The sequence below is a fragment of the Benincasa hispida genome, chromosome 3, assembly GCF_027475165.1.
Source record: "Benincasa hispida cultivar pf3 chromosome 3, pf3_genome.v1.1, whole genome shotgun sequence".
In the NCBI taxonomy this organism is placed as follows: domain Eukaryota; kingdom Viridiplantae; phylum Streptophyta; class Magnoliopsida; order Cucurbitales; family Cucurbitaceae; genus Benincasa; species Benincasa hispida.
In genome coordinates, this window is record NC_143480.1 from 57,217,814 (window position 1) to 57,237,429 (window position 19,616).

Below are 19,616 nucleotides of genomic sequence, written 5' to 3' on the forward strand. Positions count from 1 at the left end.
TTTGGGTCCAATTAGTTTGATTTGGGTCTGATTTGGCACTTGGGTCAATTTAAGGCCTATTTTCTAGCCCAAATAAAAATATCAAATTGGACCAAATTAAATTTGATTGAATCCAACAGTCATAAAGAAAAAACGCGACATTATCTAAACTAACCGATTTATGTTTTCAACTTCAATTTAGGACACATTCAATTTCTAATTGGTTCCAAATTTGATGATTTGTAATTTTGTCATTAATGTGAAAAATGATGTGACAATTTGTGATTGACCCAAAATTTTTCATTCAATAGTAACCTCTATATAAGTTTGAAAGTTTCAATTTTTATTATTTAATTTTGATAAATATTATAAATTTGAGTGTCTAATTTTAATGTTTGTACACGTTTGAGGTTTCAAATTTTATAATTGAAAATTTGAGGATGTAATTATAATTATCACACAATCCTTTTTTGCAATTTGCCTATTGAGATAAAAATGAGTATTTGTATACTAAATTAAACAATAAGGTGAGTTTTTATGTCAAACAAAATGGAAGACGTCACCAATGGCCACCAAAATTCATTCACCAATTTGCCATCTGCAATTCGTTAACAACAAGAGAAAAACACCCAATTTTCGAGCTCACCTGTAGGCTGTAAGCATCGAAGTGAGCAATTGTATTGGCGATTTCCTCGAGAATTTCTTCAATTCGAGCTTCTATTTCCATTTCCGCGCTTTGGAGGCCAAATTCATAGAGGATTTCCTTCTTTCATACGCAATGGATTCAGCTACTTTAACCATGTCATCATCCGTCATTTTGCGTAATTCATCGCAGAAATTACTTGCCAATAGAAAGATTCAACCCGGGTTGTGTTTCGCAAGGAACAAGTTCTCCAAGATCTCCGCGGTTTATCCCAATGGCTCTGCTTCTGGGGTTGGTACTTTTCAAATTGCTTATGTGATTCTATTTTCTGTTTTCCGGGTATTACTTGAAAGTTCTTTATTCAATGAATGAATCTATTATACATTCATTTTACTACATTTGAAGGTGTTTGGTTGTTTGATGCATACATAGGATTATAATTGGATCGTTTCAGCTATGTTTTTCTGATAGAGGCCGAGCATTTTGGTTTAAAGTTATTGCTCTATTGTGTTTTTTTCCCTTTTTATATTTGCATTCAGTTTAAACTTGACAAGGTTTAATGAGAAAGAGTAGAACATCTTTTTGCTAAAAGACTGATTATCATCAAGAAGAAAAAAAAAATGATAGAATACAAAGACATATAACAAACCAAGCCTACAAAAAGAAGCGTGAAAAAGGTCTCCAATCTAACAAAAATGAGGTCTAATGAATAATTAGAGAAAGAACTCATTGCAGACGCTAGAGAGAAGTATCAAACTTTGCCAGGGATCAAGCATCAAAAGGTTCCCTCTTAACCTTTTAAAAAATCCTATTGTTTTTCTCTCCCCAAATTCCCCCAACACGGCAACACCATATACACCCCAACCTTCCATTAATAACACCCCTCCCTCCACGTGGTGGATTGAAGAGGAAATCCTCAATCATAACACTAAAATTTCTATGTTTGACTAACTGTAGTCAGATACCCCAAAGAAGATGTTCCAAACTGAATGCGCAAAAGTACAATTTCAGAATAATTGATCCGAGTTTTCCTCGGCCCTCCAAAAAGGAATACAACAAAAAGGCCCGACCAAAGAAAGAACAACATCTTCCTTGGAAGTCTATCCAAGGTATTGATTTTTCCATGGATGACTTGTCAAATAAAGAAATTCACCTTCTTTGAGATTTTAACTCCAAAGAACAGAAACAACTAACTCTCTAAAGGGAAAGGGATCCGATAAACATTGAAAAAGTGATATACAAGAAACACCCTTAGATGGGTTAAGACTCCAACAATGAAATTTTTTTCTCCCTTGCTAAACCCAACATCCCTCAATAACAAAAGAGGGCCACAAATCTCTATTGTTTCCCTCCTGGACGAAGGACGACGGAACTTAAACGAAACACAAGAAGAGCTCCCCAAAAGCATCAAACCATCAACAACAAAACATAATTTCTTATTAGAAAGGTGATAAAAATGAGAACATTTACTGCAAAGGGGGTGATCCCTTAACCACCTATCCTCCCAAAAATATGTTGCCAACCTATCTCCCATCACACACTAGATCATCTCAGAGAATGATGGGAGCTCTGAAGAAATCCTATATTCGATCAAAAAGATGAGGACTGTACTTGCTTATAGTAGTCCGAGTCTCCGAGACCATAGGGATGAGGACTCAGGGTAAAACATAGAGCTCTCACATGTGACCATGGCTGTCTCTTTATGTAACAATCGTTTGTCTGATGTTTAAATCGCAGAAGCTCTCATTTCATATTTTTAAAAAGAACCATTTTTCTGCAGTGGTGTAATTCCTTAAGATAACAGTTTTGGCACCCATGGGCCGTTGCCTGTTGGATTGGCATAATTGTTCGAAACTTGCAAGAGCATTTGTTTGTGATTTTTGATAAGTCAACAAACATTCGTGACAAGTGCTGTAGTAAGATTATATCAACCTTACCTTGTCTTTAATGAAAACCTAAGCAATTAATATTTTATGTCATTAGCATTTGGCAACTTTAACTAGACGTCAAGCATAAGCTCTTTACACTTTTTGCCTTATTCTGTCATATACTTGTGTTGGAAATAAGGGGCTTAGTTGATTGTTTATAGTCCCGGGAGTATTATAGTTATTTACTTTATCCTATTTTTCTTTCCTTATTTGTATTTAGGCTTGTTGGAGCCTATAAACAAAAATTCTCTTGTATCTCTCACATTATGTAAAAATTAATAAAACGGAGACTCTCTATCGTGGTTTTTTCTCCCTGTTTTAGGGTTTTCCACATAAACCTTGTGTCTCCTCTTTCTCTCTTTTCTCTTTTAACATGGTATCAGAGCGTGATGACGAAACCCTAGTCGCCATCGGCGAAAACCAACCGGTGCAAGATAACCTTAGTGCTGCACCAACACCACTTCTGCCACAGCCACTGATGGAGCCTCCGACCGCCACCGCCACCATTGTCGCCGCCACCGCCACCGCCACCACCGTCATTCAGACCGCCATGGACTGGTATCTTCGATCACTGCAAATACATCCTCAATAGCAGCCGATCAGGAACCCCAGTGTCACCAGCTTTACTCCCAGTGTCGCCGCCGTCGCCTCTGGTCCTGCTGCCACCAGCCACTTCATCCAGCCGCTGGAATTTGAAACTGATGCTATTGGATCTTCCACGCATCACCGAGGCAAGTCCGTAATGGGGTGTGATGTGTCGCCAACCGCCTATAATAGCTTGTTGCCGCCTGGGCTTCTCCATCCGCCGCCGTCGAGCTATGAACATCACGGGTCCATGGGTCTTTCTCTGACAATGGTTCAACAACAGTTAGCTGATCTTCAGGCAAGTTTTCAACAATAAATCGCCGCTCTTGGGGCAACCCTAGGTGCTTCCACAACCACAAACTTAAACTCAAGTGTATTGAATTCAGACGTTCCTTCTGGTTTACCAATGTATCCAGAGAATCCGGTATCCTCTTTTCCTACTTTAACTATTGCAAATTATTTGTCTGGTTCTATGAAAAATTCCACAGGCTTAATTGGAGGAGAAAAGTTAAACGGCCAGAATTATTTCTCATGGTCTCAGTCTATTAAAATGGCCCTTGAAGGGCGTCACAAGTTTGGTTATTTGACTGGCAAGATACTTAGACCTAGACCAGGGGATCCTCGAGAGCGCATTTAGAAAGGAGAGGACTCCTTGCTATGATTACTACTGATTAATAGTATGGAGCCTCAGATAAGGAAACCATTATTGTATGCTGCCACCGTTTGAGATATTTGGGATGCTGTTCAAAAATTATATTAAAAAAGGCAGAATGCATTCTTGTCTTTACACTCTGTGCAAACAAATTTATGAGTGCAAACAGGGGACAATAGATATCACTTTGTACTTTAATAAACTGTCCCTAATCTGGCAGGAGATGGACTTGTGTCGCGAAATTATTTGGACTATCTGTGTGGAGGTGTCCAGTATTCCAAAATTGAGGAAGTAGATAGGGTATATGATTTCCTAGCTGGTTTGAACTCCAAATTTGATGCAGTGCGAGACCGTATACTGGACAGAGATCCATACCCTCTCTTATGGAAGTGTGCTTTGAGGTTCGCCTTGAGGAAGACAGATCCAGTGCTATGAACATCACTACTGTGTCACCTATTGATTCTGCTGCCTTTAGTGCGAAATTATCTGCTAATGATGGTGACAAGCACAAGGGTAAACAGACTCCAGTGTGTGAACATTGCAAAAAACCTGGCATACAAAGGAACAGTGCTGGAAATTACATGGTAGACCACCGAATGGTAAAAGGCACCCTCCGAATGACAAGTCCAATTCCTCGGCTGTGCACTTGTGAATGAATTTGCGAGTGCTTTCCAGTCACAACCTCAGGTGAATTGTCAAAGTGACTCTGTTGTCCATTCTCTTGGGGCAATTGCTCAATCAGGTACATCACAACCTTTAAGTCTCCTAAGCATAAATGATAATAAACCATGGATACTTGATTCAGGGGCTACAGATCATTTAACTGGATCATCTGATAACTTCCTATCATATCTTCTATGTGCTGGTAATGAAACGATCAGAATTGCAGATGGGTTTTTTGCTCCTACTGTGGGCAAGGGTCATATTTCTCCCTTCCATAGTTTAACTTTAAAAAAATGTGTTGCATGTACCTAAAATATCTTACAATTTGCTATCTATTAGTAAGATAACCCAAGATCTAAATTGTCAAGTTGCCTTCTCACCGGATAATGTTTTCTTTCAGGACTTGAGCTCGGGGAAGACGATTGGTATTGCCCGACACAATAAGGGATTCTACTTCCTTGATGATGATGCTTCTTCTAGGAACAGTTATAGGACTAGTTTGTTATGTACGTATTTTTCAACTTCAGAAAAAGATTGTATGTTGTGGCATTTTCACCTTGGTCATCCAAATTTTCGATATATGAAATTTTTATTTCCTCATTTATTCCATAAAGTTGATGTCTCTTCTCTTTCTTGTGATGTGTGCATTCATGCAAAACAACATAGGGTCACCTTTCCCTCTTAACCTTACAAACATTCTCACCCTTTAATCTTATTCATAGTGATGTTTGGGGTCCCTCTAGTGTTACCACCTCTTTAGGAAAATGTTGGTTTGTGACATTTATCGATGATCATACCCATCTTACGTGGGTCTTTCTTCTCACTGACAAATCAGAGGTTTCATCGATATTTCAACAATTTTACACCACTATTGAGACTCAGTTCAATACTAAAATTGCTATTCTTCGAAGTGATAATGGTCGTGAATTTCTCAATAATACTCTTCGTGAATTTCTGTCTTCCAAAGGCATTGTTCACCAAAGTTCGTGTGCCTATACACCTCAATAGAATGGAGTGGCTGAAAGGAAAAATCGTCACCTCTCAAGGTTGCCCGATCTTTCATGCTATCTACCTCTCTTCCATCTTATTTGTGGGGAGATGCAATTCTTACTGCAGCTCATCTTATTAATCGAATGCTTTCTCGTATTCTCCAACTCCAAATCCCTCTTGAATGCCTCAAGGAGTCATACCCAACCACACGACTCATTCTTGATGTTTCTCTCCAGGTTTTTGGGTGTTCTGTCTTTGTCCATAGTCATGGCTCTAACCAAACTAAGTTTACCCCTCGTGCTTAGAAATGTGTCTTCCTTGGATATCCTCTTCACCAGCGAGGTTATAAATACTTCCATCCTTCTTCTCGAAAATACTTTATCTCCATGGATGTCACATTCCTTGAGGATAAACCCTTCTTCCCTGTTAGTCATCTTCAAGGGGAGAGTACTAGTGAAGAGACTAACTGGTCAACATCCTCAGTCCCTATTGATCTTTCTAAGTCCATCTTGAGTTCCCATGACACTGTTCTACCTACTAAACAGGTCCTTTGGTAATACAGGTCAGAAAGGAAATTGTGTCCCCTACTGTTTCTCCAGCTCCGGTTCATGAATCTGAACCAACACAAGCCCAAGGTACTATTGAGTGTGTCCTTGATAATAATGATTTGTGTGTTGAGGATGATATTATGGATGTAATTGAGAATGACAGGACTGATGTGTTAATTCTAGAAAATAACAGACAGTGATGAGACTACAACAAAAACACAAGAGAGTGAGATTCTACCTCAGCCTGAAACGTGCAATCAGAATCCTACTTAAGGTGGAAAAGCAGATGACGATCATAATGCTTCTCTTGGGCCTTGAGAAAGGACACCAGGTCTTGCACTAAGTATCCTATGTATAGCTTTCTATCTTTTTTTTTTTAAAAGGAAACAATTCATTAATATAAGAGAATAGCGAGCAAAAGCCCAAAGTACAAGAGGGTTATACAATGAGCTAAATAACAACCGAATATCAAACGGATCAGCTAGCGCACCCGGGTATCTCAACTAGGTTGACACCCCCTTAGCGCCCTCATCACATCCAAAAACAAACTATGACTAGCTTATAAATGAAAGCACAAAGCATTACACTCCCCAAAAAGAACAAACACCGGGGCAAAAACTTAAACAAACGGTCTGAAAAATTAAAGAAAAATCTAAGTAAACTGCTGGCTGCTGAAGAGACTAAAAACCATCACTTGAGAGGGAGGTCACCCTCCAATTGAGATTGAATTCTGATAAACTGTAGGTATTAAAGTGTTTGGAGAGGATACACCAAGAAGAAGCAAGCCGACGGGCTGATTCGAGTCGATCTTGGCAACCAAGAGTCTTATCATGGAACACCCTTTGATTTCTTTCAAACCAAAGGTCAGCCAGCAGAGTCTTGACTGCATTCAACCACAATATACAGCTGGATTTGTGTAGATTTATACCAACTAAAAGCTGCAGCAAGTTGCCCTTAAAGTCATTGCTCATAACCCATGAAAAGTTGAAGAAGGACAGCAACTTATCCCAACACCAAGCTGAATAGGAACACGAAAAAAAAAGGTGGAGGGAGTCTTCTGACCAATTTAGGCACAAAGGGCATATTGAAGGAGAAATATAGCTGGTTGCCAACTTGCTTTGCAAAACTGAGGCTACATTCAGCTGACCAAAAAGCATTATCCAGACTAAAATGTTAATCCTTTGCGGGCTGCAAGTCTTCCACAGGGCCGAGTAGAGAGTTTTGTCCATTGGGGAGGAGTGGGAAAGGTGTATTTTAAATGAATTGACCGTAAAGAGTCCCAAGGCTGAGATAGACTATACCTTTCTATCAACAACCTCTGAAATTTTCCTTGTTGCAATAACCCCAAGCAATTCTTGAAAAGAGATGATCTCCTTTTCTTTAAGCAAACGACGAAAGGTGATTGACCAAGCGGCCAATCTATTGTCCCAATGGTCAACAACCGAGCCATTTGGAAACAAGGTGATACTGAAGAGATTTGGAAATAAGGTACTGAAAGGGTCACTCCCTCCGAAGGGTCTAACCAAAATGCAATTTTGTTGCCATTTCCAAGTTTGAAAGTGGCCAACGACTCAACTTTTAGCCAAGACTTAGAAATACTGATCCACGGGCTTCTCAAATTTCTACCCCATTTACTTGCCGTGTTCCAATTAAAAGGATCCGTGCTATGAATGCTTCTGATAACTTGACCCCAAAAAGAGCCTTCCTCTTTGAAGAATCTCCAGCCCCATTTAGCAAGTAGTGCTAAATTCATAGTTTTGAATCCACCAAGGCCGACGAGGCCTCCATCTGTCAAAGGTTCTTGTACCAAAGCCCACTTCACCAAATGATTTAGCTTGCTGCCATTGTGCCTTTCCCAAAAGAAGTTCCGTGTGATCCTTTCCAATTTTGAAGCAACTCCATCCGGCAATATGAATATGGACATAAAATGCGTTGGGAGGTTAGACAAAACTGACTTGCATAATGTGACTCTACCACCTCTTGATAGGTTGAAACGCTTCCATTTGTCCAATTTAGCTCGAAAGTTGTTCAAAGTGGTTGCCAAAAAGACAGATTTTTCGGGTACCCACCTAAAGGCAGCCCAAGGTATAGGATTGGAAGATGATCAACCTTACAATTTAATGAAGCAGCCATGGAAAACAACTCATTTTCATCCACATTTATACCGTAAAGGGCTGATTTATCCCAGTTTACCTTCTACCCTGAACACCATTCGAAAAACTCCACCGTTTGCTTTAGTTTTGCAAGCATGCTGCTGTCATACTTACAAAAAAAAGCATATCATCCGCAAATTGAAGGATGGAGATTTGAATTTTATCTTTTCCAACCACAAAACCTTCATATAGACCGGCTTGAATAATCTTGTTCACCAAAGCACTTAAAACTTCACTTACGAGAAGGAAAAGGAAAGGTGAGAGGGGATCACCTTGCCTAATACCTTTTGTGGCAGCCACCCTTCCCCTTGGTTTACCATTGATGAAGATTGAAAACATTGGATTTTTAACACAGCCCAGAATCCAATCTATCCATTTCTGACCAAAGTTTTTGCTTCTCAACACCTTTTCTAGGAATTCTCAATCAACACGATCGTAGGCCTTTTCCAAATCAAGCTTGAGAATCCACCCCTTCTTCTTTTTCACTCTATAATCTTCTACAGCTTCGTTAGCAATGAGGATGGGGTCTAATATTTGCCTTCCTTCAATAAAGGCACTTTGGGAAGGAACTATAATGCTAGGCATTACCAATTTTATTCTTTCAGCCAGCACCTTTGCAACAACCTTATATAACACTGATGTTAAGCTAATTGGCCTGAAATCACTAACCTTGACTGCTATTTTCTTCTTTTGAATAAGACAGATGAAGTTTTCTTTTATACACGCATTAAGCTTACCATTCTTATAGAAATCTTCAAAGGTGGATTGCAGATTGTCCTTGATCAAGTGCCAAAATTTTAGCAGAAACTCCACTGTGAATCCATCGGGTCCAGGTGCTTTGCATTTTCCAAGTTTCCTTACAGCTGCCTTAATTTCATCGGGTGAGAACTTGGCTTGTAGACTTGCATTCTGAATTGAATTGATACAAGACCAATCTAGGTTCAAGGGAAGATGCCTTAAACCCAGGTATTTAAGGAAAATGTTGCTGTAAAAATTCAGGATTAATTGTTCAACCTCTTGAAAAGAAGTCGTTGGCACCCCTTGATCATCTAATAGTTCAGCAATAAAATTTCTTCTCTTCTTTGCAGCTAAGTATTTATGGAAAAAACTTGTGTTTTCATCTCCCAGCTTTAACCAATTCAACTTATTTTTTTGAATTAGATTAACTTCCTCCAATTTATAAAGAGACATTAAATCTGACTTCAAAGTGGATCTAAGTGTCAATTCAATACTAGCAAGGGTAGAGCAATCGGCAAGAGCATCCCATTTTTCAATTTCTTTTAACAACCCCTCTTCTTCCCTTCTTTGATCTTCTTGGAATTTTTGATCTTCTTGGAATTTTGAATGCCACTCCTTTACTGCTGTCTTTACATTTTTCAGCTTCTGATTAAGGGCGAAACCAGCCCAACCTTAAACATTACTGCTTGACCAAACCGATTCAATGATTTTGACACACTCCTTATTAAACAACCAGCTGTTACAAAATCTAAAAAGGGAAGGACCCCAGTTGAACGACCCTGCTTCTAGCAAAATTGGAAAGTGATCTGAGAAGGATCTGACTTGTCTATTAACTCTAGAATTTTCAAACAACTCATCCCAAGTTTTAGAGATGAAAAAGCGATCTAATAGAGATCTTGAAGCTGAAACATCTTCCCTAGACCAAGTAAAACTGCCATTTCCCAACGGACCTCCAAAAGATTGGCTTGGTCTATGAAGTTGTTAAATTTCCTCATTCCTTTGGTACTTCTGCCCATAGGAAATCTTTCATGCACCCATCTTGTAATATTAAAGTCTCCCCCGATACACCACGCTTCTACACAATAATATGAAAGAGATAGAAGTTCTGGCCAAACGAATTTTCTTTCTTTATAATCATTTGGTCCATAGACATTAGTGATCCAGCAAGTCTTATTGCAAGCAGTGATGCATTTTACTGATAACGAATACCCTCCTTTCAAAGTTTCAACCACAGAAATCAAATTCTTATCCCATAATGTCAATAATCCGCCTGAATATCCAAATGATTCCACGAATTCCCATCCTATTTCTTTAGAACTCCAAAGGGTTTTGATGAAGCTCAATTCAAAGCTATCTTTCTTTGATTCTTGAATTAGAACTACTGCTGGATTATGTTTCTTTAGAAAACGCTTGAGAGATAACCTTTTATTAACATCTTTTAGGCCTCTAGTATTCCAAGACACGATTCTTATAATTCAGGCCCAAAAATAGGTTATAGCCTCAACTACCAACCGTTAATCCAGAATGAGATGACAATCCGTGACTATTAATTTTAGATGAGTTGGGAGATCACACGGAATGGCTGTAGAGATGGAGCCAATTGCTTCTGAAGAGCTGTCTTCCTCTGTCTGAAACAAGGGATTTAAATCTGGTACAATTGGGGCTTCTTTTTTTTTCTCTTCTGAAAAACCATCTGATCTATCCCACTCCCCTTTTTCACTACTCATGTTGAAGGGAGAATCAAGGAAGACATCCCCTTTATCTGTTGAGAACTAACCTGGATTGGAGCTTGGAGAACCTCTCAGAAAGGTATGCTCTGAATTAGGTAGAGAAAAAACAGAGTGTTCAAAAAGAGGAGGGGGGGCTGACCTGGAACTTTGAGGCTGATCTTGAATTGAAGTGCAATGAGCTTCTAATAAATCCGGGTTATGAACTGCCACTGATTTGGCTTTAAGACTTGATTTCTTGATTGAATCCTTACCAAGCTTTCTTCTGATGAAATGTTTAGGGAAGAATTTAAAGAGGTAGGGGGGATGCTTGGTTTTATTTTTACGTTTAGCCCCTGATTTGCTAGACCTTGGCGCTGGTTTACAGCAGGGGGGAAAAGTTGCGCAGAGGAGGGGACTGGATTTTTTAAGGCGAGCTCAGAGACCGGCAGAGGCAGAGGAGCCGGATTTTTAGTGAAAACAGGGGAAGGAAGCTTACTCGGGCTGGAGCAGGGGAGCAGTGCTATTGACTTGGAAGACGAGTGGACTTCTTTGGTGGTTGAGAAAAGCAACGCTGGCTGCCTCAAATTAAAATTTGACATAGGTACTTTCACATCATAAAGTCCCAAGGACTTTTCATTTTTTTGAGCAAGCGACTGTTCGACTTCAACAGGCAAGAGGCCGGCTACACAATCAATTACTCCCTTCTCTCTCTTCTTAAAGGCTCGAGGCACCTTTTCAACTTTGTCAATAAAGGCCTGTGACTGTTCGACTACTTTCACACAAGACCCTTTACTTGTAGGAGGCTGTTCGACTTCTTCGGCTAAGATGGATGCAGGGGTGGTTGGAGTTCCTGTGAATAATCCCATTGAATGAGGAGAATGTGTCTTTTCAACTTCCTCCGCGACTCTTGCAGCTCTTTGCAGGGGACTCTTTTTTGGGATTTGATTCGGATTTCTTGAAAAAATAGGCTTGGAATGGGAGGAGACAAGGAAGGTCCAATCTGAAATATCTAAGTTGAAATTTACTCCATCTTTAATAACATCATTCAACCGAACAAGGTCAATTGGATTAGAAAAATCCTTAAATAGTAAATTCCCCACTGCCTTGGATGGAGCTTCTAAACAATCGATATCTCCAAAATTTAGATAAAAATTTCCACGATTTGCATCCTTAATTTCAATTGTAGCCGGCATGAACCCACAAAGGTTTCTTCTAACTTGAATTTTGGCTTCTAAACAGTTTGTTAGGTTGAGAGTTTCTGAGGCAATTGATTTCAAACCCCTAAAGTAAGCACCTATGGCTTCAAACGTATTTCTTCCCCAATAATCCAGTGGAAGGTTCTTGATTGATAACCATCCTCCGAAACCTTTCATTATTGAGGCTCTTCCATGCCTTGTGGGATTCCATTTTTCAAACAACAAATGAAATGGACCAAACATTTGCCATTTGCCTGGATTTGAAATCAGAGTATTCAAATCACCACTACTGACTTTAATTAAAGCTTTATCTGCAAACAGGAGATTAATAGTAACACTGGTTTTAAAGGCCTCACTCAACACTTTTGAAATTTCCTTCCAATCATTATAGACTAGGAGCCTTGAAATGAGCCATAAACTACTAAAATCTTCTTTGAGAACTTCATGATCCTTTTGGATCCAAAATGACCTCCCACCTGTTTTATTCGACTCTGAACAAAGGACTTTTGAAGTGCAATTGATTTAAACTTTAAGGGTTTTGGAACCGGCTGAGAGAATCTACCTTTCACCACTTCTGAGTAACTTTTCACTTGAAGAACTTGCTGAACTGATGGATCTTTGAAGATGTGAATGCTGGCTTCAATCATGTCCTTGAACTCTTGCCAGCCTGAATTTCCATCACCATATGGAACGTGAATGTTCTTTCTTCCCCCTGAGGCTGGCCACACTGCACACTCTACAAACCATTTATCATTAGCTCTGAATTTGGCTAGACGTATGAAACTCTCATCTATTCTTTCCTTTAACAAAAAGAACTCAAAAGTTGGAACAAACAAAAGTCTTCTAAAGCTTTCTTTAAGCCAAATGGCTGAGGCGCTAAAGAAAGGAACATGGACTGGCCTCTTTTCAAATCTTCCACAATGAACCCGGAACCCTCTTGCCACATACAAAATAAATGATCCAGAATGCTACAACTTTTAATCTCCATGACTGGAAAACACAAAAACACAACGCACAGCAAGCCGCGGGAAGGGGAACCACTTGAGAGGGAAGGAGAAGAGGGAAATAGAGGGGAAAGGGATGCAGTTAAGGTGAGGATCCATAGAGAAAACCGGCGAGGTGGTTAGCGGAGGGGGAGAGAGGTTGAGATGGGGCGGGGAGGGAGAGGGAGGGGAGGGAGGGGAGAGACATTTTTTGTATAGCTTTCTATCTTACAGTAATCTATCTTCTAAGTTTAGGGCTTTCACTACCAGTCTTGACACAACAACAATATCGAAAAACATACATGTGAGATTCCAGAGTGGTAGACTGCCGTTGTGGAAGAAATGAGAGCTCTTGAAAAGAATAATATGTGGGACCTTGTTACTCTCCCAAAAGGACATAAAACAGTTAGGTGCAAGTGGATGTTCACTCTGAAGTATAAATCTGATGGTACTTTAGACAGGTACAAGGCCATACTTGTAGTGAAAGAGTTTACTCAGACGTATGGGGTAGACTATTCAGAAACTCTCTCCTTTAGCGAAGTTAAACACGATTTAGGTTATTCTCTCTGTTGTAGTAAATAAAGATTGACCTCTCCACCAACTTGATGTGAAAAATGCCTTTCTAAATGGTGATTTAGACGAAGAGGTGTATATGAGCCCTCCTCCAGGTTTTGAAGCTTAGTTTGATCATCGGGTGTGTAAACTCAAAAAGTCCTATGGCCTGAAACAATCCCCGAAAGCTTGGTTTGAAAGGTTTACTACCTTTTTCAAGTCCCAAGGGTTTATTCAAGGACACTCTAACCATACATTGTTCACAAAAATGTTACTGTCTGGGAAAATTGCTGGCCTAGTTGTGTATGTGAATGATATTGTATTGTCAGGAGATGATATTGATGAGATAACCAAACTGAAAAAGAAGATGGCAGACGAGTTTGAAATCAAAGACCTCGGGAATCTAAAGTATTTCCTTGGAATGGAAGTGGCCAGATCAAGGGAAGGAATCTCTGTCTCACAACAGACGTACACTCTTGACTTGTTAAAGGAATCAGGTATGATTGAATGAAGACCTGCTGACACTCCTATAGAATTTGATGCCAAACTGGGAGATTCTATTAACAAAGTTCCGATTGATAAAGAGAGGTATTAGCATTTAGTGGGAAAGTTAATTTATTTATCACATACCAAACTAGACATTTCTTATGCCGTCAGTGTTGTCACTCAGTTTATGTAGGCACCTTATGAAGAATATATGGAAGTTGTGAATCGAGTTCTGAGGTATTTGAAAAAAACTTTTGGTAAAGGTCTAATGTTCAGAAAAACTGATAGGAAATGCATTGAGGCTTCTACCGACTCTGATTGGACAGGATCAGTGACTGACAGAAAGTCTACCTCAGGGTACTGTACCTTTGTGTGGGGTAACCTGGTTACTTGGAGAAGTGAGAAGCAAAGTGTAGTTGCTAGAAGTAGTGTAGAGGCTGAATACAGAGCTATGAGTTTGGGAATTTGTGAAGAAATATGGTTGAAGAAAGTAATGTCTGATCTTCATCAAGATGGTGTCTTACCTATGAAACTCTATTGTGATAATAAAGCTGCTATAAGCATCAGCAATAATCTAGTACAACATGATCAAACGAAACATGTGGAGATTGACATACACTTTATAAAAGAGAAACTGGACAATGACAATACCTGTATTATGTATATTCCATCAAATCAACAAGTGGCAAATGTTCTCACTAAAGGGTTACTTAGGCAAAATTTCGACTCTTACATTAGCAAATTGGGTTTGATTGATATCTATGCTCCAACTTGAGGAGGAGTGTTGGAAATAAGGGGCTTAGTTGATTGTTTATAGTCTCAAGGGTATTATAGTTATTTACTTACCCTATTTTTCTTTCCTTTTTTGTATTTAGGCTTGTTGGAGCCTATAAATAAGAATCCTTTTATATGGCTCACATTATGTAAAAATTAATAAAAGGAGACTCTCTATCGTGGTTTTTTCTCCCTGTTCTAGGGTTTTCCACGTAAACCTTGTGTATCCTCTTTCTCTCTTTTCTCTTTTAACAGCTTGTCTACATGTTTGTGCTTGTGTATGGAATGATATGCTTGCATCTTGCAATTGTATAGTTCTGCATTCATAGTTTCCATATAATATGGTTTTGAGAATATTGTCAAATTTTCTGGACGTAGCAGGGGGATTCTTCACCTGCAGATGTTCATAGACGACGAAGTTCTTTTGAATCTTTGTTTTGCTATGACAAGGCTATCCCAGAGGAAAGAATTGAGACGCCTGTTGGAATATCTCTGGCAGAGAGAATGATTGGAGACAATCCCCGTTGCACTGATTGTCATGCCAAAGGTGTCGTCCTTTGCGCAACTTGCTCTGGTTCAGGCTTGTATGTCGACTCAATATTGGAGAGCCAGGGAATAATTGTGAAAGTTCGTTGCCTGGGTAAAATTGCATTCCTTCTTAAACTATTAGTAGCAACATTTAGGTGTGGTTCCATTCGAATTAGGACATTTTTTTTAGGGCCCTGTTCTGTAATTTTCTTGTTTTCCCCCTGTTATCTGTTGCTCTTTTGGTTCAGGCCTCCCCTTTTTGTAGGGCTCTTTTTTTGCCATGCCCGTTTATATTTTTTCATTTGTTCTCAAATGAAAGCCGTTTTCTTCTCCAGATGGGCGCTTTTTATTTTGACCTTGTCAGATTGTTACTTATCTAGTGGCCATCATGGTTGTTTAACTTTAAAGCAGAAAAGAAGTCAACAAGATACTAGATGTACTTTTTCCTGTAGTCATTTCCATATATCTTAGATATTTTTAAGAAATCGATGCTGTAAACTGTGGAAACTTTTGAATAAATTAGGCTTGTTTTCTATCCTGTGCATTTTATTCAATTATACTTGTTGAAAAGGGATTTTTGTTTGTTTGTTCGTTCGTTTCAGCACTGTTAGTCGTCTGTACTTTTAGTTGTCAGTTAACTTATTGAAAAGTTTGTCCTAACTCTGTAATCATCTTCTTGTAGGTTGTGGTGGAACTGGCAATATCATGTGTTCAGAATGCGGTGGTCGAGGTCACCTGGGATCTAAATGAGTTGCAAAGACTCCTTTTGGAAGGATTCGTATTGAACTGTCCCCAGCTGTAATATTGGGCATGGATTATGTATTGATGATGAGATATATTGATCTTGTAATTTAGTGAAGATTGCTAGAGTTCATTTTTCATTTAGGCACTTTGTGGGATATTCTTACCATAGTGTTCGGTTCAATTTTGATTTAGTTCAAATTAACTTCCCGTGTTCCCTTCCCGCAACATTTATACTTGCAAGTCAAATCAACATGGCTTCTTTCTGAACAGAAAGTTGTGGAATGTATGAACTATAATGTCAGAAATACATAAACTGCAAGCTTTCACAATTACTGCATATATCTCTTTGTTTTTTTTATTCTTTTAGTAGTCCAGTCTCTTACTGGAGCTTGAGGAATGGTCTAAATCTGCTTCTTCACTTGCTTTCAAGTTTCATGGTTGATTAAACTTGCTGTCTCTTCCCCGCCGAAGTTCTCGAATCTTCTCTGGCACAGTGGAGTCAAAGCGAGGATGCAGGGGATTGTCTGCATAAGCCACATAGTAGGCAGAAACACATGCTTGTGGCCACGCCATTGCTATTCGACACTGCAACAAAAACCATGAGCATTGTCGTCCAGAAGTTAAATTCCTCTCAGGTATATTACCACTAAATTCAGTAAAGTTTAGGACAGTTTTTTTTTGGGTCTATAATAATTCAGTTCGTTACCAGAAAATAGCCAATTAGGAAGGTGTAGATTGCTAATTCTGTTGCGTAGCTCTTGTGTATTACCAGTGCCCAGATCCCACTGATGAGGCTGCAGATTGCACCACCCGAAACCCCGCAGAGAACGCAGAAGGACACGGTGAGATCATAGTCTATAAGAATTCCCAAATCTACCCTTTTGAATGCCTCCCAGGTATCATGGGAAGCCTGCACAATCCCTTTATTGTAAACGCCGACGTGGACAAAACCCCACCTGTTTCCATGGTTTCTCAGCATCAAAGCCAATCCCGAGTAGCAATGTGCACAAGAGAAAAGGAACTCATCCGAGTCCCCCGCCACCAGCCTCATGGAACGTGCAGATCCCTGGATGAAGCTGATAAGGGGGATGATGGCTGAGCCAAGAGAAATAGTTCCAATTGAATCCTTTACTGTGTCGTGGAAAGCTGCTTGTATATCCTTTTCGTTACCCCAAGCTAAATTCAAGTACTTTATGCGCGAGATTGTAACTTGCACTATGTTCTTGATGACCTGCAGACTCCAGGCTAAGCTCAACAGTATTGCTGCTACGAACAATGCTTTAAAACCAGACCTAACAGCAATTGCGCCACCGATGCCGATGACCAAGAAAGATGCATAAAGAATGCCAATGAGGATCGATCCAATGACAAAGATTGGAGTGTTCTTCGGAGGGTATTCGGTAGAAAGTGAGAGAATTTTAATCGCATAATTCAACCGGTGATTGATCCAACAGACATATACAGACATAATCAAGGAACAAACTATGAGGACTACTCCTGCTGCTAAACCGCCACGAGATCCAACAATGACAAAGAAAACGCCAGAAGCGAGTGATAGAATGGGGCTGAACCAGAAGGCTGTCTTGATGGCCATAGAAGGAGAACAGCCAGTGAAAGCCTGCCATGAAAAGCCAATGATTCCAGAGCTTCCAATAGAAGCCAACAATGGAGGGTACCACTTTTCCGGGTGAAAATGATGTGTTTTAGAAGCTGACTGAAGTCCTCTAACTGTCAAAAAGATCACCAACACAGCTACCAGACATAAATGGACATTGAAAACTAATCTAGAAAGCCACCTGAAAATTCTCCATCCCACGGCTGGCTCATTCGGATGGATAGGTTCTTGAACCTGCAACAACAGCCAACAAGATTCATTCATATACATGTAAGTCAATCTCCTTACACCTAAATGAATCTGAATTGACATGAATATGAAAATGGAGGTACTTTCTTGAGAGAGAAAGAAACCAACCTTGTTTATTTCTAGAACTTGGTGAGATTGATTCTGCAATATTTTTGGTGGTGTTCTGGTTTCCATTTCTTCATTCCAGGAAGAAACCAGTTCCTAAATTCATCAAAAACAGAAGCAGTTTGTAGTATTTTCTTGTCTTCTTGAAGTGCGCTCTGGATTGGTTGATGAACAAGTAAACTTTCTTGGAAATCCGTGGCCCTCAAGATTCAACAAAACTCAATGTTCTTGAGATTTGAACTTTTCCAAGTCTTCTTTAACTAATCATTTTCTCATGTATTTGTATGTGGAATTATAATTTTGGTCAAAGTGGGTGTAGGTTTCTGTTCTGCTGATCTGGCAGCATGGGGGATGGTGACGTGGACCAAAGGGTTTCTTCTTGGTTTGTCTCAGGTTATCATCCTTGTGATCCACCTCTCTTCTCATAAAGAAAAACGGTCTCTACTTTCTATTTTTATTCTTCTTTTTCTTTTTCTTTTTCCCTTTTTCAATCAACTCAAAGTTGAACAAGTTAACTAAAATATTTTTCTTCTCTCTTTTTTTTTTGTTATTTATTTCTTGTTTTCTAAAGTAGAATCCTATGTTTTTTAAAAGAAATACACTGTTTCTTCATGAAATTTATTAGTTTATATTCTTGCTTTCTACTCTTTTTATTTTTTATTATTTTATATATATATATCTAAAGAAGTAATTTACAGTTTTGCCCTTCCAAGTTCCAATAATTTAAAGTTTAATTAAAAAAAGAGAAAAAAAGAAACAATTCTTTCTTCGTTGTTAATGATTATGAGTGATTGATTGCTTCACAAGTTAAATTTTCATTTTGTCAACGCTTTCTTTTTTCTTATTTGTTTATTTGAAACATGTTTAAAATATTGACGTCGATATTGTTATAAAGAATTTCAATTGTAAGAGTATATCAATATATCAATAATGACATATTTTTGTAAATAAAAGAAAAATATCAATTTACACTTAAATTTTGGGATTATCAAATTGAATTCTGAATTAATAATTGTATGAATTTAAATACTAAATTTTTATGAGCATATCAATTTATACCTATTATGTTTTGTTTGACAAATATTGTGTAAGCCTTAAAATTTTATTAATTAAACTAAAACTTTCATAAGTGAATTAATTTCGACTCTCAAATAAAATTTCATTTGAAATTCATCAATTTTAGTAATTTGACATTTGAAGAAATTTATACACATGTAAAAATTGAACATGTGGATGATTTTTATATGTAATTTTATAAAATTATAGAAATTAATAGTTAAGATATTTTACTTATAAACTATGTTATAAATCTTATTGCTATTGTATAGCTTTATATTAATGTATCAAATACATCGATTAATCTTTAATATGGATCCATATTAAACTCTTCGAATACAAATATATCGAACATATTTCAATCTTCAAGTAGCTTAACCGATAAGATTAGAGGGGACTGTGACTGTGAGGGAGAAGGTATGACAGCCGAATCGACAAGTGCCACGTGGCAGCCAGTTTGGTGGAGTTGTCGTGAGCGTTTTCTCATATTCTAAAGCTAGAAAGTTTCATGCTTTTCATGGTATCGAGCGATAGAACTTCTTCCCAAAAGGCCAAAAATAAAGTAGGCAAATTGGTTAGGCTTTGTTTTCTTTTTCAAAATCAATTATCAAATAGACCATATAATATATCATCAATTATCAATTACATATTTTTTTTTACTGATTTGATTAAGTTATCTTGATTTAGTTTATACATGTTCAAAAAGTCAATATTAAAATAAAATTTGGAAAATCTTTCAA

At 38.4% G+C, this 19,616-nt stretch overlaps 2 protein-coding genes and 1 long non-coding RNA gene across 4 annotated transcripts; 2 read left to right on the forward strand and 1 right to left on the reverse strand.

Annotated features, from left to right (window-relative positions):
• Positions 1–458: 458 nt before the first annotated feature.
• Positions 459–16,180, forward strand: LOC120073222 (DnaJ/Hsp40 cysteine-rich domain superfamily protein). 2 transcript variants are annotated; one of them, XM_039025938.2, is made up of 3 exons: positions 459–913; positions 14,961–15,219; positions 15,790–16,180. In XM_039025938.2, exons 1-3 carry the CDS (start codon positions 758–760, stop codon positions 15,855–15,857), a joined length of 483 nt encoding a protein of 160 aa, XP_038881866.1. In that variant the 5' UTR covers positions 459–757; the 3' UTR covers positions 15,858–16,180. The 2 variants fall into 2 exon arrangements, with proteins under 2 accessions (XP_038881866.1, XP_038881865.1); XM_039025937.2 differs by having other exon boundaries at positions 501–913; positions 14,958–15,219.
• Positions 16,086–18,086, reverse strand: LOC120073221 (uncharacterized). The gene is made up of 3 exons (XM_039025936.2): positions 17,824–18,086; positions 16,558–17,700; positions 16,086–16,436 (listed from the first exon to the last, which is right to left on the reverse strand). Exons 1-3 carry the CDS (start codon positions 17,887–17,889, stop codon positions 16,284–16,286), a joined length of 1,362 nt encoding a protein of 453 aa, XP_038881864.1. The 5' UTR covers positions 17,890–18,086; the 3' UTR covers positions 16,086–16,283.
• On the forward strand, positions 17,346–18,277 carry LOC120073224 (uncharacterized). The gene is made up of 2 exons (XR_005480701.2): positions 17,346–17,736; positions 17,903–18,277. It is a non-coding gene; the product is annotated as an uncharacterized LOC120073224 (long non-coding RNA).
• Positions 18,278–19,616: the final 1,339 nt, after the last annotated feature.

Excerpts from the sequence above, each read along its gene's own strand:
- LOC120073222 (XM_039025937.2), top strand. The coding sequence starts at position 758 with ATGGATTCAGCTACTTTAACCATGTCATCATCCGTCATTTTGCGTAAT. Across the intron at positions 914-14,957 it reads CCAATGGCTCTGCTTCTGGG|CAGGGGGATTCTTCACCTGC; the intron begins GTTGGTACTTTT and ends TTCTGGACGTAG. Across the intron at positions 15,220-15,789 it reads TGTGAAAGTTCGTTGCCTGG|GTTGTGGTGGAACTGGCAAT; the intron begins GTAAAATTGCAT and ends ATCTTCTTGTAG.
- LOC120073221 (XM_039025936.2), bottom strand. The coding sequence starts at position 17,889 with ATGGAAACCAGAACACCACCAAAAATATTGCAGAATCAATCTCACCAA. Across the intron at positions 17,701-17,823 it reads AAGTTCTAGAAATAAACAAG|GTTCAAGAACCTATCCATCC; the intron begins GTTGGTTTCTTT and ends CTGTTGTTGCAG. Across the intron at positions 16,437-16,557 it reads TCCTAATTGGCTATTTTCTG|TGTCGAATAGCAATGGCGTG; the intron begins GTAACGAACTGA and ends TTTTTGTTGCAG.